The 18,318-nt window shown below is 37.4% G+C and overlaps 1 protein-coding gene across 1 annotated transcript in view; it reads left to right on the forward strand.

Moving 5' to 3' along the window:
- TMTC2 (transmembrane O-mannosyltransferase targeting cadherins 2) overlaps positions 1-18,318 on the forward strand; it is a 235,644-nt gene that overhangs the window by 158,176 nt on the left and 59,150 nt on the right. Inside the window, 3 exon segments of the mRNA XM_066319235.1 lie at positions 4,376-4,461; positions 5,314-5,498; positions 7,117-7,195. Of these exon segments, the coding sequence (XP_066175332.1) occupies positions 4,376-4,461; positions 5,314-5,498; positions 7,117-7,195 (350 nt within the window).

Raw genomic sequence — 18,318 nt, forward strand, 5'->3', positions numbered from 1 at the left:
GTGTGTACTAGTTCATTATTCAAATAATTTAATTTCTTTGAATAATGTTGGATTATGAATTTCCATGAACTTTACATTGGAAAACTTAGGATATTATATCAATAAGTGCAGAATTTTTTTAATGTTTATGTTAGACATTTCAGCCACTGTTGAAGACTACCTATTCTTGAGCAGCATTTAGCTAGATACAGTCCTTTGTAGATAATCTCACCTGAAATCAATGGGATAAATGTAGCTTGAGGCACGGAAGAACTGCAGTCATGGCAAATTAATATTAACAGGTCCTGTATTAGTTGTTATAAAACAGTAAACAAAATTGATTAAACTGTTTCAATGTTGTACCTGGGTTGAAAATGTTATAAATATTTCACTAACACACGATTACTTTGACAGTTGCAGTTCCTGTTTATCTTACTTGGCCAATTTATGCCAGTTTTAGTCACTAAGGAGTTTGCTTTGTAAGCAGACCAGCTGACTAGATTAGGACTACTAACAGGAAGAAATTACTATGAAACTTGAGGAAGACCACAGACCATCTATTGCTTATTTATATTCTGTGACTGCTTTCTGGTCTCTGAAAACATTTTTGTGCCAATAGTATTTAGTGACTTTGGTCAAAACCAAAGCAGAGGAGGAAGACAGGAAGACTTTTCGTTGTTGGTGAAGCAAGATAGGTTAAAGTTGGTAGCTTAAAGAATTCAGGAAGGTTGTGAACATTTCTTTTGGGGGTGTTTTCCTGCATTAACTAAATGAGCAATTCTATCTACAGAAATGATGTGCAGCATTTCCAAATAGTCAGAACTTATGTTTTTTGTTTTGTTTTGGTTTGGTTTTTTGTTTTGTTTTGTTTTGTTTCTATTTTAAAAAATAGGATTCTGGGCCACTTCCTAAGTTACTTGGAGAAGTCTGCTACTCTTGCAAGCAATCAGCACATATCCTCCATTTCATAAATTATTAACATCTAAAAGTACCTAGAAGTAATGCAGGGAAAAAAAAATACTGTTGTAAGGCTCCAGAATCCTGTTATTTATGATAGTTAGAACTCATCTCCTAATTAATCCTAAATTAATTCACGGACATTTTGTAACTGTCCACTGTGTGTCCTGTGGTTTAAGTAGCTTTTATTTTTTCCAGATAGTTTTATCTTCATGTATTTCACAGAATCAAACAATGTGTAATATTGGAAGGGACCACAGTGGGTCATCTGGCCCAACCTCCCAGCTCAAACAAGGGTCATCCCAGAGCACATGGCCCAGGATTGTGTCCCTGTGATTTCTGACTGTCTCCAGTGAGGGAGATTCCACAGCCTCTCTGGACAATCTGTTTCAGTGTGTGTGGTCACCCGCACAGTGAAGATCATCTTCCTCATGTTCATTTATTCTTTCATGGTACTTGTCTTACTAAACTACAGAAACCACATTTTCCAGTTGTGTCAGTAAACTGTCTTTGCACAGAGTTGCATATTTCATTTAACATTTTTATTTGCCTGCCTTATAACTGGGAAAGTGAGCTGGAGAGAATAGTAAGTTTTGGAAGTATGAACTTGAAGCAACTGTTCCTGCATTTTGGTTTTTTGTTGGGGCATTTTGCTGGTCTTTTTTATTTAGTTAGTTAGGCATTTTTAGTAACTTTAGAAAGTTAAAAGTGCCAGAAAGACTTTAAGGTCTTCATCCAAGTTTGTCATTGAACTTACTCTTATCAAGCATACTTACTTCAGGGATGTTCCTTCCTTTGTTCATCCTTGAGTAAGGAAAAGGGATGGAACTTTTAACTTTGTAACCACAAAAGTTAGGGACATACTCAACATGTATCAGTTGATCTGCTCCACCTCTGGCTTATGTCCAGTGCTTCTCACTGTATTGGTGCCTTTGTGGTCTTTCTGCTCCTTCTTCCCTTTGCCAAAAATCTCCACAGAGCAGTTATCATCTTGCAGTGTAAGCAAAGAACTGAAGGGTGTGTCAAGAAGAGATCTGTTCCTGGCTGTAGTGGACATTTCCTTACACAGTCAAGTGCCCTGGCCACTGGGAGGGGTGGGATACTGGAACTGCAGTCCCTGCAAGGTGTGAACTCCAGCTGAGGGATGTTCTTCCACTGCATCTAGAAGAAGTCAAATTTTCCTGACTTTGTTTAATCTCAAACTAGAACTGGACACTCATAAATCTAGTAGTGTTTGTATTGCCAGAAGCTACAGTGAAAACTAGAGATCAATCATGACCAATTTCACATGGAGAAGAGGTGATTTCATGCCTTGCTGAGATTATTCTTCTTCTCTTTCTTCTCCCAAACTCATAACAAATATAAATAAAACATTAATTTTCAGGTGGAATTCAGCACTCAGTCCTTCATCTGAGCTCCTTGGGTTATATATATGAGAGAGATACACACACTGACAGACTGACAGTTAATGGAACAACTTTTAGAAGAAAAACATCTTTTAGAAGAAAAGTTAAGAAAAAACACACCTCAAAGTCTCAAGCAGTAAATCAAAAGTGTCAGTATTAGAGCATGTAGTGAATGCAAAAGATTAATTTGCAATAATTGCAAATAAAAGTTCTTTTAATCACAAACCCACAAATGTTGTATACTTATTAAAGTAATTTGTTCTGGTGAAGTTGACCAATTACTGTATTACTTCTCTTGATACGTTACATTATTCATTCCAGAATAAAATAAGAATGGAATTTCTTAGATAAGTTTCAAAATCATCTGTGAGAATGTTTTTGCTTTTTAAAAAATTAGGAAGCAGCTTAAATGTCAGACCATGATTCTCATTTTTTTTTTCTGTTAATTCTCCTGCTATCCTGCCAACAGGATCAAAGTACCATAATTAATCTTCCTTGAAGTAAGGACAGTGTATAAAATTTTTTAGAGTAAACAAAATTCAGCTTCTAGAAAATTTAGAAAATGTTATTTCTATCCCGATGATCATGCCTCTTGCTGTTTGCAAGATACTTGACAGTAGTTGCAAACCTTGGTGCCATGCCAAAAAGTATCCTGAATATATTCCCTCATTGCTTAGTTTACTACAAGTACCTACTAAATGTATGTTCTGTTAATATTAAAAATTATTTACTACCTAATCTGAAGTTTATTGGAAAACAGTTTTAAAGTGAGGTCATGTGATGCTGATAGGATAGTATAGAGGAAAAAGAGAATATATTCCTCAATTGTGTTAAATCCTAACCCAGTGGCAAGAAGCAAACAACATAGATGGTGGTTACTTTAGCTAATTGCCCTTCTCTTTTCATCCCTTGGTTTAATTCAAAAGTTTTCCTGAGGTGTTAGAAGGAAATAAAATCTTCTCTGATTTGAGACTGGAGATAAAAGAATTCCAAGCTCTTTGCAGTTCAAAAAGCTATCGGCAGATAAAAGCATAGAGGAAAAAAAGAAAATTGCTGTAGGTTTGGGAAACTGAATAAATATGGTACCTCTCCTACCTTAGAGGAAGAGCAGTGTTTTTCTGGATATTTAGAGTTATATGACAAGGAATGTTTACCCCTGGATACTGAGGTCTGAGTCTCCACTCTGAAATGACTAATTTTTAAGGATTTTTAAATTATTCTGGTTTTAATGTATTTGTATATGCTCTTTTTCAGTCTTCTGAAACTTCAGAAAACTGTAATGCTTTGAGTGTTCTTTTAAGCATACAGTGTACATTCATGTCAATGATGTCCACACCACTTCTTGGAAATTTTTGGGTGGCTGGTATAAATCGTAATTCACAAGGGTGTTTGTCTTAAAAACTAAATTAAAGCTCATCTATTATGAAACTGGAAATATTCAGTATAATTTCTAATGCCTCTTCAGTTAGTAAATTTGTGTAAGGAATACTGGAAAAAAACAGAACTGTTGCATGTGCTTAGCTGTACAGTGAATATGCTACTGAAATTGCTCAACAAGGGGAGTCCTTAACATGAAGAAGGGCTGAAGAAACTTAACTTCGTCATGCATTTAAAAAAAGACCTGCTTATTTCAGGCCAGACAAGATGCCAGGCTAATCATTAATGACTTCCAAATACCTCCATCATATTCTATCCACTTTAAAAAGTCTTGCAGGCTACAATTTTCTCAACTGAGTAAATGAATCTCCAGATTTCCAAGAAAGCCAAAACTGTTGTTTAACATCTGCTTTGTTAAAGCCATATGGATGCACCTGATGTCTATTAATTCATCTTTATACATGGAAGACTTTTCACACTGAACTGTTAGTGAGTGTTTGTATCTCTGAAATACCAGTAAGCATATTTGTATTTGTTACCCAAGTTTTGTTTTCAGTATTTGTTTTCAAGTTACTGTTTGTAGTAACCTCACACTTCACTCTCTCTTTTCTTTTTCCTTTTTTTAAATTTTTTTTTTTATTTTTTCCCTTATGCAGAGGATTACTACTTCAGGAAAACAGCAGGTTTTCAGAGGCATTGCATTACTATAAACTGGCAATTGGTAGCAGACCCACACTAGCTTGTAAGTATTTTAACTATACAAGCTTGTATAATATTGACTATAGTTTTCATAGAAAAATTTCCTACTCTTTAATAACATTTCTTTTTTTTTCAGAAGCTTTTAAGTCAGAAAGCAAAAGGTGAAATTGTGCCCTTGAAAGCAGCTTATTAGTAAAAGTGAAAGTTGTTTATTAGTGAACAGCTATATTTAATGTAGTACAAGTAAGAAGCAGATAATGAATTAACACTTAGCAACACTACTAGAACTTAAAATGCTTCTGACCTGGGCTGTTGAGCCACAGATACTACTGCCCAAATTTTCAGTCTCCTCTTTTCTGTTTCTTACAGCCACTCCCTGATGTTTAAGTGAGTGAATGATAAGAAATATTTTTGAAGTTCTTTCATTTTTTCTTTCTTTCCTGGGGTAACTGGAGTTAATCTTTTGGGTGTTGCCAGTAATAGGTTCCAAAATTAAGTGGTGCGATTTGAGATGGCTGAGACTTTTGTACCTCAGTATTAATCTTCTCTGTATGTATATATGTTTTTATGTATATGTATATTTTTGTAACACTCCAAACAGTGGTGCTATGTGCTTTATACAGTCCTAAAAAGAGGAACAAAATGGAACACCCTGCCTAATCAGTGCTTCCTTCACTCAGTCTTTATAGTCACCTTCTATCCTTGCCTCTGAACTTCGAACTTTTATGTTCACATATGTTACATGTTCACACTCAAAACAATGAGTGCTCTATGTTATTCAAAAACCAAATTAGATAACCATGGGATCTCTACCAGATACTACTTAGAATTGAAGCAGTAGATATAGCATAATAGAACTCCATTAAAGGATAACATTTTTTCCTCCTCTTTGCAGCTGCCTATTTAAATACTGGTATCATTCTGATGAACCAAGGGAAGACAGAGGAAGCCAGAAGGACTTTTGTGAAGTGTTCAGAGATCCCTGATGAAAATCTGAAAGATCCTCATGCTCATAAAAGCTCTGTTACCAGCTGCCTTTATAACTTAGGAAAACTGTTTCATGAACAAGGACACTATGAGGTAAGACTCCAGATTTGTATATAATATATTTATAAAACTTTTATATAAAAATAATACATACTGCTTCCACCCAGACTTTCCAAATTTACCACATACATGATTGAATTTCACCAGATCAAGATTAGCATTCTCTACAGAGAATATTTGTTCTCTACAGCCACTGGTGTAATGCTATTAATTAACAGCGTGATGTTCTCATGTCAGAGTCAACATTAGCGGTGGTCACATCTGATATGTGTTAGTTCATTGATTTTGGCTTTGTACCCATATGGGTATGGAAGGATAAAACCTGATTAAAGGCCAGTCAACCTAAAGTATAGAGGCATTATAATTCAAAACACAGGAAGTCCATCTTTAGCTGGAAAAGTGCAATTATGCTTGCATTTAAATCTCCAAAAATAAGACCCAGTTGAAATAATTTAAAACTTTGGTGATTGAAAACACCCCACTGTGTGTTATTTTCAGAGAACTTGACCTAAGTGCTAAAGTGGGTTGGATATTTTTAATGTAACAATAAATGCACCCAAGCCATCCCATCTCATTTAAACATGCAACTGTGACGGTTGTGATTGCTCTCCATTTTCCCCGATGAACTTTACTGAAACTGGACATTCACTTGAGGTTTGACCTTTATCAGTATTTGAAAGAAATTCATTCTCTCTTTGTATTGTCAGGCATACTTCAGAACAGGAGTTGTGAGTGATTTTGATCCTTGTAAAGTGTTCCTGACCATGACAGTTATGTCAGCTCTTTGAGATCAGGCGTGCACAAGCTGCACAGATTCCCTATCATCTCTCTGCTGCATCCAGCTCTGTCAGATGGAGTTACTAACTAGTTAAAACACAGACAGCTAATGCATGTATATAGAGAACAGCAGCATGTTGTCTGCACAGCTGATAAGAGTGTAGAGTTGGAGTTCAATACCTGCAAGATACAAGAGCTTTTAAGAATATAAAACTTCAGATTTCCTCATGGTGGTCATTGCAGCCTTTATAAGCAGTCACTATTTGATGCAGAGCTAACAGACTGACCAGCAAGCATCCAAAGTGATGAATGACTAAATGTGTGATCAGGTAATTCAGAGCACGGTATATTTGCAAAGGGATTCCAGTTTTGGCTTTCTTGACTTTAGAGTGCATCTCATCCTTTCTGTGGAGCAGGCTTCAGTTGTGAGGATTATGCTTTGTTATTATTTGGGAACAGACAATGGTTTCTTTATTTTTAGGTCACTTAGTGTAGTTAATCGTCAGAATGTCCTTTGTCTGCAGTTCGGTAATACTCCATATTTTTTGACAGCCTATAGAATTTTATGTTTATAAACTCATCAGTCATTAAGAGGTATAAAAAAAAGTCCTTGTTTCTTTTGCCTGGAAAAGAAGTTGGAATATTGGAACTGACTTGATCTCTTGTCTGTAAGCCTCACTGAATTGGGTAAAATGAGGTAAAAAAAAACTTTTTAAAAGGAGAAATTTTGCACTTTCTGTGGCGTTTTTGATGCCGACGTATTTTCTCTATCCCTGCACCTTTCATGTGGGGAGGGAGGATAGTTTGGTCTTACTTTGTATGTGAAAGGATGTTTTTTAAGTTGGTGTTTTCCCACCTGTGTGTCTCTTTTCAGGAGGCCCTTACAGTTTACAAAGAAGCAATTCAGAAAATGCCGAGGCAGTTTGCACCACAGAGCCTTTATAACATGATGGGTAAGTGCGTTGTTAGTGCTTCAGAATGGTATCTGAGGAGTCAGGATGAAACAAAAGACCTTATGCAGGCAATTGGTGCTCAAATTAATGGGCTAATAAAACCCAGAAATAATGACTTTCAGTACAAGCCAAACTAGGTTCAGAGCTTAAATGCCATCAACTGCAATGCTGGATAAGGTACAGTAAATGGCGTGACTTTTAGACACTGGATGTCTTTAAGAGTGCCAGTGTAGCAGTTTTACATTTAGAATGCATGGATTAGTGTTTTTCTTTGTCTCCAGAATCTCTCATCCACTACTTTGGAGGCCCCATGTGCCCACATGTGTGTGGGTGTTAGATGTTGAAATGCCTTGTGAACCAACAGACCCACAGAAATAGTTGTACTCTTTTTTTTTAGGTTGTGCGAAAAATTTATTTCCAGCTAATGTACTTTAGTTTAGATGTCTACAATGAGACAATTTTTCTTATTTTTCTTCCAGGACCAGCTATCTGTCCTTCAAAATTTTAGAAGTCCTTTGAGTACTGCAAAAATGATCAATTTATCTGTGAGGTGTTGTTTGTTTAACTTCAGTACCTCATATTCTTCACTGCATTTTTGTTTGGAATACATTAAACAGATAAAAGAAAGAGATAATATGAATTATTTTTATAGTACTCAGATCTGAAAACAGGAGGGCTGGTTCTTATTGTTCCAGAGATGCTTTTAAGTGGAATTCTCTCTCAAAGCTCATGAGTTACTGCTAAGCAACCTCAGTGTTTGGCCCAGTACTGTCTTGTTTGGGATAGAAAAGGACGTAAGAACCTTTACTTTAAAGTAGTTTAAAGTGGAACAATTAAGAATATCTGTGGAAACAATGAGGATGAACAGGAAGCATACGGGGTTTTGTGTGGTTCCCCCCACCATTGCCTCTAATACAAGGGAATGTATTGGTTGGTACCGATTGCTTTTACACGGTTATTGAATACTTATCCAGGAAAAGCATCTTTTTTTTTTTTTTTTAGTACCTTACAAGTACTAGGGAACAGGAAAATGTAAAATTGTAGTTGTAACTGATGCTGTATGTTTGGAAAATGTAAATGTAAGTGCTAGGTTGAGTAGTTCTCTTGCCACAGTGACAAAGTATCTAATGTCAGTCTAAGCACTTTCTTAGCAGTCCATACAGTTCAATGGAGAGTTGCTTTTCCCTGAGCACTAAGCCTTACCAGATTGATGCTAGCAGCTAAAATCCATAAATTGCACAAATTGATTATTACATGTACTTTTGTTCATTGTCAGTCTTAGTGAAATTATTGTTTTATCAGCATTATTTGTCAGCATTTTGCTGATCAATTTGATGGTGATATCAACTGTCACCACTGTGCGAATTAAACCTCTGCTTACTATTGGTGTCCTATAGCGACTGCTGAAATACTGCAGTGCTTCAGCAAATTCCCTGAAGTTTTGACTGCCCTCTTTAGTGTAGATACATTTTTCATAATTTTGATTAAAGTGTTCCTCAGAATACAGAATTGGAAAGCATAAACCAGTGCTGTTTCTAGCATGTAATGCTTATCCCATTGCAAAGCAGGCTTGCACTACTCTTTCTTTTCCAGTGAATAGATGCTACCTTTAAAACCACTATGACCTATGAATTTTTTCAGATATTCTCCCATTTTTCCCTTCTTTTTTGGTTTTTTTAGGCTTAGGAGGCCTTTCTCAATTTCCTTTGTAAGCACAGTCTGTGATGTCCAAGTTTACTCTGTTCCTGGGGTTTGCATTTTTTAACTCACAAAACCACAAAGACTAGCTTAGTCCTTTGCCCAGGCTTGGCTCCTGCTATGTTTCCTCCCTTCTCTCCTTAACCCATACTCCAGCTTCTGCATGCTTTAAGCTGCTGCCAGCACTTCATGGATGTCCTGGTGGCATTACAAGACGTTGTCAACTGAGTGTACCTTAGCTCCTTAGCTCTGAGAATTTCAGCTTACCATTAACATAGCTTATATTTGTATTTTGGTGCTGTTGTGATGGCAGCTTTTACAGGAAAGACAGAGCTTGCTTCACACTGGTTGCTGAAGTGTTGCTTGTAGGTTATGCTGCAAAGGCAATCCAAGAGGCTACCTGAAGTTGGGTAGTGACTTGAACGGAATGCAATGCAGCTGTATTAATAGGACTCAGACTGATTTGTTCAAAGCTGTCCTGCTTGTGTCTACATAAGCCTACATGGCTGCATTTAGTCTCTCTTACCTGAGATGATAAGACAGAGCTAGGGAGCTGTGCTTTATAGTGTGGAAAGAAAACCATACCTCTGGGGAGTAATGAAGCCCTTCTGATTTAGACATCTATTTTTGATTATACACATAATCTCTGAAAGCATACTTCTCCTCTAAAAGGAGCTGAGATGACTAACTTAGACGTAGTAGCTCGAGTTGGGTGAGATAAATCCTAAACACCTTTTCAGTCTTCTCTTTGCTTTATGTGTGACAGGAGAACAAGGCAACCACATCCATTATCAGGGGCGCATCCGCTTTGCAGCTCATGTGGTGTCACTGAGTATCAGAGGGCCGCCTGGAGTGTTTATTTCTGTTTTGATGTTCAAGACAAAATTATACACACATTCACTATAACACTTTCTTTGATAAACAGCATAACATAAACTTGTCTGCCCACTTCTTGCCTTTAAAAGGGAGACTAGAGGAACTGAAATAGGCCAGTCCTATCTCGTGCACTGGCAAGTGCATAAACCTGACTGAGCTGTCCCCGCTCTTTGTATGCTTATTGCTGGGGAGGAAGGGGGAGAAACTGAGGAGTGCTCCCCATCTGCTTGGAAAGTAGCAGAAGGAAGTAGTCTTCCTCATTTCCTTAAATGTGAAAAAAGTCTTCACAGATTATCATGAAGTCCAAGAACAGTTTGAGGATTATCTGCTATGGTTCTTATTGTGATTATTGTATTCCCAGTCTCTGGCAATCTTTTGACTTGGTTTAGTGGTACACATATTGGCATATCATATAAGGAAATAGTACTTCAATTTTTAATAACCATTCATGTAATTGAAGATTTTTTGGAAAGTTTTTTTTCTCAAGTATGATGTACATGACCTACTTGAAAGAGAATAAACAGGAGATGAACTGTTTAAACTGAATCAAGTTTGAACTCCAGTACTATGAGTGCAGTAGCATTAACACTCCAGCAGTGCTAAGCCTTTACACCATCTGCTTTCCCTGTTTGTGTTACACTTCTTTTCCTGTGCTTGCTTCTATTGGCCTTTTGCTCTGACAGGCCCAGTGACTCATTCACTTGGTGTGTCAGTCCGCCTGAGAGACTCTCATCCTTTAAAACACTCTGTAACTTGCATCTTAATGGGAAAAAGAAGTATTTGGGCTCAAGAAGTAGGCATCCATTTAACTTAGCATTTTTTCGTGGTACAAAATACAGGCCTGTAATACCAGCATCAGATGTTCTAGGTTTGTGCATGTGAAAAAGTTACAGGGAAGATTTTGGTCTCCTGTTGCTGTGATTTATTTTGCCAGGTGTGCAACAACTCAGCTAAGGAAACCATATGTTTCTCTGGCATTGTATCAAGAAATAAAACCTTTTCATTTTTTTTTCCTTAGGAGAACCCAAAAACAGCTGAAAATTGAAACTTTAAAACTAGAATAAAAATAATTATTGAACAAACTGTGTAAGGTTGGCTTGGTATTTATTTTCTGTATACAATATAGCTTTGATGTAAATTAAAAAGTACATGCTAAGGTTACACAGATTAATTTGCTTGGCATGGTAACTTGCATTACAAAGGAGAGAGTCCAGCTTAGCTGTATTAAATAGGTAATATATTTTGTTTAAAGTTTCAATTAAAGCCTGAGGTCAAAAGATAAAATAGTCCCTGTGGGATCTTGAACACTTTAATGCCAATATTAGGATTGCTGAAGGATCAGCCTCTGCTCTAGATGTCTTTTGCGTTCCTTGAAATCTGATATTGTACAGTTGATTGTGTTACATAGCTTTTAAAACCACACTAGCCCACCTGCTACAGTAATTCATACTCCTGACAGTTAAGTGGTGTGAAGTGGACCATGGAGTCTTTATTTTTTAATACCAAACAGTAACAAGAAGGATGGTGGGATGGCATTGTTCAGGCTTAGATTGGCAAGATACTGTCATAAAGACAAATGTCTTGATTGCACATCATCTGCCCTTGCTAACTAACATCCGAATGTCTATTTCTAAATGCAATTCAGGCAAAGCCTTACAAATGTCTTTTATGAGAAATGCAAGCCACAAAAAAGCTAACATTGCAGGAGTGAATACAGTTCATGATGCACAAAGTTTAAATTTCTCCTTGCAAATCTGCTGGATTGCACATGGACAGAAAACAAATCATACACAAGTGTACAGTCCAGAAAAGGGGAGCCAGATTTTACATCTGGTGCAAAGGTTTGTATCTTAAGTACAAAGGCTTAGCATGCAGAGAGACTTTCTGTGTTGATGATTGTAACATAGCTATCACTTTACTTGATTATGCTTTTGGGTGGAGGTGGCTGTTTCTACAAACCTGTTAATATTCTTAAGGCTCCTATCCTATTTATCCCTTGCTCCCATTAGGTGCTTTCTTAGTGAATTATTTTGAAATAGTGTTTAGAACTCCAGGAAACCCTTTGGTATAGTTTTACTGTGCATGCTGAGCAACACTTAATTTATAAGATCTAAAGATGATTAAGCTGTGAAATACATACCCCACATCATAACTTATGCAGAGTATGGTACCTGCACTTATCTAAGTTTTAGTCGTCAGTGTGCTTCGTATGCATCTCATTAAGTTTTACTGGTAATTTCTTACTAAGTCTATATTACAAGTTTTTTCTTCCTTTTAAAACTAGCTTGGATGGGAAAAGGGTTTTTTTCTTCCATATCTACTTTTTATTACATGTTCCATGGAAATAAGGATGGTGTTGTCTCCAGTGGTGATGGGAATAAAATGCTGGGCTTCCTCCTCTCCCCCTTCCCACTTTCATTCTGATGCTTTAACCCTTCCCCCTCTGAGACTTTGCAGACTGTGGTAGTTAATATCTGGTGTCCAAAGCTAAGTACCTAAGTGCTGCATCCAGCTGGCATCCAGTCCCTGATGATGTTCTGCAGGGCTCAGTATTAGGGCCAGTCCTGTTTCAATATATTTACTGATGACCTGGGTGAGGGGATTGAATGCACCCTCAGTAAGTTCACATATGACACTAAGTTGGGTTGGGAGTATTGATCTGCTGCAGAGCAGTAAGGCTCTGCAGAGGGACCTGAACAGGCTGCATTGATGATGGGTCAAGGCCTATTGTATGAGATTCAATAAGGTGAATTGCTGGGTCCTGTACTTGGTCACAACAACCACAGGCAGGGGCAAGAGTGACTGGAAAGGAGCCCAGAGAAAAAGGGCCTGAGGCTGTTGGTCACCAACAGCTGAACATGAGCCAGTGTGTGCCCAGGCATACTGGCTTGTATCAGAAGTAGTGTTGGCCAGCTGACAAGCAAAGTTTTTGACTCTCTGTTGTCTGCACTGGTGAGGCCACACCTTGAATCCTCTGTCCAGTTCTGGGCCCATCACTATAAGGAAGACATTGAGGTGCTGGAGTATGCCCAGAGAAAGGCAGTGGAGCTGCTGAAGGGTCTGGAGCACAAGTCCCACAACAAATGGCTGAGGGAGCTGGGCATATTTAGCCTGGAGAAGATCGGGAAAGATCTTATCTCTCTCTTCAACTACCTGAAAGTAGACAGCTGGAGGGTTGGTCTCCTCTGCCAGGCAATCAGGAATAGAACAAGAGGAAACAAAACTAAGCTGTGCCATGGGAGGCTGAAGATCAGGAAGAATTTATTCACTGGAAAGGTTGTCAGAAATTGGAATGGGCTACCCAGGGAAGTGGTGGTGTTCAAGAAGTGACTGACTGGATGTGACACTTGGTGCAATGACCTAGTTGAGATGGTATTCAGTCAAAAGTTGGACTTTGATGACGGATGTCTTTCTCAACCTAAATGATTCTGTGATTCTATGATTCTAAGTATGAATGTTCGATCTGATTGCAGTGTCTACTGTGTTTTTGACCTTGCTTTGAGGGAATCAAGCTGGGTATAAAGGTAGCAGCCGTGGATTGCTGGAGATGGTAATTGATTCAGTGTTTGAGAGCATGTTTGGGTTTTTTTTTTTCCCAGGTTCCCTGATTTTCTTAGTTTTATTTCTCTGGACTATTGATTTGTATTTTATTGTGAAGTGCTTGAGTTTTCTTAGGTAATAGTCTGAAAAAGCTGATTCTAAGGATGAAATGCATTTTTATTTTAGACATGCAGGGTTTTATATGAAAATAAGTATAATCATAACATTTGCAGATGAAAAATACGGTCCAATACTGAAATTGCACTACAGGGATCCCAGTCAGGCATGATTCTAATGTAAAGTGCTTTTATTAATAGAGTTTTAAAGAAACCTATACTGGTATTGGAACTTAAATTACCTGTCTTATGTGAGCTCAATGCCTCTATTTTTGTCAGTGTACTTCTTTCTCTGGAAGCCTTTGTACAGCAGGAAACAGCTGTGCAATGTCCACACTGTCCCATGCTGCATCTGATGCTATTTTGCCCTTCATTTATGTCTGTTTTCTACTTTAGGTATTTTCCTTCCAAAGTAGCTTAGTCGTCTAATTAAATTAGATAAGGCTTTGCTTTCATTGAGGCCTATGAGAATTTGTTCAACCCAAGTAAAAGTGAATTGACTCCCATCCATCAAAAACTCTGATAAAATACAATACATTCCTTGAAATCTTCAAGGAGATTATTCTGTAAAAGGAAAAAAAAATTACTCCCAATACGCTTGGTCTATGCAGAACTTGATGCTCACTGTGTTCACATGCTTCAGCTGCTTCAGGGAAGATGTACATGTGCTGTATATCTATAACCAAAATTGTTAGGCTGTTGTAGTATATCTTATACATACATCAGTGTAGTAAAACTTCAAACAAACTATGCTTCCAGATTTATTATGTTACTTTATGCACTGGGAAAAAAGAGGGAAGTAATATATCTAGACAGGTAGGTCATTTATGTTAAGCACATCTGCAGCCTTGATTTGCACAAGAAAGCTGCACGGTTGCATTATCAAAGATAAAAACTCCTTGTGGTATTGCAACACACAGGGACTCTCCATCATTTTCTAAGGCAACTTGTTTATACTCCCAAATAAAAGAAATTATGGAAAAATTAAATGTAATCTTGATGGAATGTATATATTAGAGATTTTTTTATTTTCAGAGGGCATCTCCATCTTCCTTTGTGTTTTGACATCTGTGTTTGTCTTGTCCATGTCAAATTTTATGTTTTCTATATTACAGTTTTACCACCCCAAAATTTGAGGGTCAGATAATTAGCATAGGATGATGCAAGGCGTATTTATTTTATATTGTCTCCTTTATGGAGGTAATTTTTCAGTTGTCTTTTCCTTCCTAAAATGAGGACTACTGGAGGGATATATCTTCTTAATCTGAGACTATGGGTACCTTATTACACCTGTGGAGGTACAGTGCTTTTACATCCACAGTTCTGTTCTGCTTTCTGATTAGAAAGTCTGGCATGCTTCCTACCAGGATATGGCTTTTGCTTGGTGTGACTACATGCCTCTGAAACAGAAAAAATATTAAATCTACAGATGAGAGGTTAAGCTAGAACCATGTAGCATACATTCATGTAAATGCTACCTAATTTTGCTTTTCAACTATATGTGGTATGTATTGGAAAATCATGTGTCCTTTTCTAAAATTTATTTTTCTTACAAACACATTCCACTCAGTCATCAAGTAAAATATTAGCCTTTAGGGAAAATGACTGCTAGCAAGCTAATATTTTATTAGCATAATTATTTAATATAAATATTTAATGTTTTATGATCGTTATGGGATTTTAGTTATTAGTAATTATATCTTAATTATTCTTAATGCTATGTTAATCAAATATATTTAATTATAATTCATATCCTGGCATATTTTAGTGGGGAGGTTTCGGCTAGTTTATTATTTTTGTGGGATTTTGTTTAATTTTATTTTGAAGGATTATTTTTAAATTCTGGGAATTCTGAGCAAATATGGGAAAATACTGTTGGTGAACAATAGTTTTGCAAGTAGTCTATCTTTGTGTTAAATAAAATCCACTTGAGTATAGGGATTTTAATTTTGGTGGTGTAAATCTAGCTAAAAGGTATCCTATTTCTGATTTCTTTGAAAGTATTAATAGAAATGTAATGAACTTTGTATACAGTGCTTTAAATAGTGTTTCTGTTGCATATTAATGCTTTTCTTGCACTACATTAGTAAATGAGAATTAGAGGTTAATAATATATGATCTTTCTAGTAGAGTAAGACAAGAAACGGGTTCATAAAACTCAGAAAATGTTAACTGAACTAACCCCTGTGAAGTTGGAAACAATTTTGAAATACTGATTGGTCCCATTTTACTCCAGTCATCTGTTGAATTTGTTACCACCACTCATGGTGCGGTCAATGCTGCACATGTCTGTGTTGATACAGATTAGGGACTGGAAATAACTGACCATTTATATCTTAAGATTTTCACTGCCATGGATTTCTTTCTCTGTTGTTGTTACCTCTGTTGAACTTTACAGATCTGACAAATTTTATTAATAATGTTTCCGTGTGTGATCTTTCAGATTTTCAGCATGAAATTTGAAAGATTTTGCAAAAAAAAGTAATTGTTCAAGTAAATTGAGAAATCTGCTTATGTGTTGGTTTGAATATTTTCTGCCAATGGAAACTCTTATTATCTTTCTAATATCTAAATCATTTGTGTTGCAAGTTTATAAGAATGCATGATTGTAAATGGCAAATATTATTTTTCTTATTTTAATCTCAGACACACAAATGCATCCTGAATTACAGAAATCAACCCATACATGTTTTCTCTGATGTTTAGTTGGAAATTTATCTCAAGGTGGCATAGCTATTATTAAATTGCATCAGCCTAATGCATTAATTCACTTGATTGAATTAAATGATTCAGTTACATGTTGCTTGATTCTGTTCTGGGTTTTGAGTATGGCAGTGATAGGAGCTGTTGTCAATTTTCTACTTTTTCTTTTCTTCATTCAGAAGATGGAATTAATAACTGACCCCCTAACAGTGCTTCCTTCAGTAGTAATCTATGTTCTGATTACTTATAATATAGGAATTCTTGATACAGGTTCCTCAGAAAAAAATGTTCAGCTCTAGAGAATTATCTGCTAAGAGTCGCACAATCAGCTGAGTTGGAAGACACCCACAAGGATCATTGTGTTCAACTCCTGGCCCTGCACAGCACTATCCCCAAAAGTCATACCGTGTGCCTGAGAGTGTTGTTCAGACTCTTCTTAAGCTCTGTCAGGCTTGGTGCTGTGACCACTTCCCCAGGGAGCCTGTTCCAGTGCCCAACTACCCCCTGGGTGAAAATCTTTTCCTAAGAACCAACATAAACCTCCCCTGACACAACTTCAGGCCGTTCCCTCAGTCCTGTCACTGGTCACCTCAGGAAAGACATCAATGTCGTCCCATCCTTTTCCCCTCCAAATGAAGTCATTACTGCCATTAGGTCTCCCTTCAGTCTCCTTCAGGCTGAACAGCCCAGGAGACCTCAGCTGCTCCTCATACAGCTTCACCTCAAGGACCTTCAGCATCCTCATTGTCCTCTGTTGGGCTCTCTAATGGTTTAATGTCTGTTTTATATCATGGCACCCAAACCTGCCCTCAGCACTGGAGGTGAGGCTGCTCCAGTGCAGAGCAGAGGGGACAATCCACTCCCTTGCCAGGCTGGTGATGCTGTGCCTGATGCTGCCAAGACAGGGTTGGTCCTCCTGGCTGCCATGGACATGCTGGCTCATGTTCAACTTCCTGTCAACAAGGACCTTTTATGTGGTGCTGCTTTCCTGCCTTTCATTCCCCTATCTGTCTGTACTGCCAGGGTTGCCTCATCCCAGATAAACAATCTGGCACTTGCCTTTGGTCAGCTTCATATGGTTAGTGATTGTCCATCTCTCTGGTTTGTTGAGGTCTCTCTGCAGAGCCTCCCTGCCTTCAAGGAAGTCAACAGCTCCTCCCAGTTTTCATCTCCTGTGAAGTTCAGGAGAATACAGTTTCTTTCTTTACATTTGATATTTAGATTGACATATTGTAGCTTTGTTTTCTAGGTGCCCTGCTCAGAAATCTCAGAGTTTTAGGAGTTTAGTTTGAGAAGTACTTGAGCTCTTAAAACCTATTAAAATTTTGATTTGCAAGTACTCAAAGTTTTTAAGCCTTTCTTATATCACAATTCATAATGAAAGTAGATGACAGCCTTGGGTCTGTTTGATATTTGTCAGTGCATTCAGTCTTTACTACCCATAGATAATAGCTCCATCACTTATGGCTGCTTACATTACTCTTAAAGCATCTTGTGGTTAATTGCTTGAAACTCTGCCAAGCTGTAACAGGTTGGGGTGGAATTTTCTACTTGAAGAAAAGAAAAGAACAGTATGGATTCCTCATTTCCTGTATGCTCATTAGCAGGGGCCTGTGGGAAAAATAGTATGCAATCAAATAATTAAACGTTCTGCATTAAAGCATGCAGCTAGGGAGAGGAGTTGAGGGGAGCATATACCTTGACTTCTGGCTTCTTTCATCCTTTCAACACTTAATGACTGTTTAGTGCAGATAAAGTATAATGTTATGTAACTTATTTGTGAGTACTGACATAGTGAAAAAATCACATGTGAAGTTAGTATCAGTGAATTTGATGTTCATGTTCTTTTGATGTTTCTTATCTGTTTGGATTTTTTTTTTTTTTTTTTTTTTAGCCTGGGCGTTTTTGGAGGGAATTGTTCTGTCTTTTTGGCTCTAAACAGTAGCAGAATTACTTTAGTGCTTCTGTGTGTAATCAGATATCCAGACCAATGCATGAGTACAAGTAGATGTTTTTTCCCAAACAGGGATGCAAGTCTCTAAATACAGCAGGCTTGTTTGAAAAGAGTCTATTTGTTCTTAGCAATCATGTTGGTTTCCCTTAGACTTGGCTCAGCATGACTTCTTTCTTTACATCATGCTCATTTTATCTGTGGTCTGAAGTTTGGTCATTTTGCATGCACCGCACCCT

This window comes from Sylvia atricapilla, chromosome 5, assembly GCF_009819655.1.
Source record: "Sylvia atricapilla isolate bSylAtr1 chromosome 5, bSylAtr1.pri, whole genome shotgun sequence".
Taxonomy (NCBI): Eukaryota; Metazoa; Chordata; class Aves; order Passeriformes; family Sylviidae; genus Sylvia; species Sylvia atricapilla.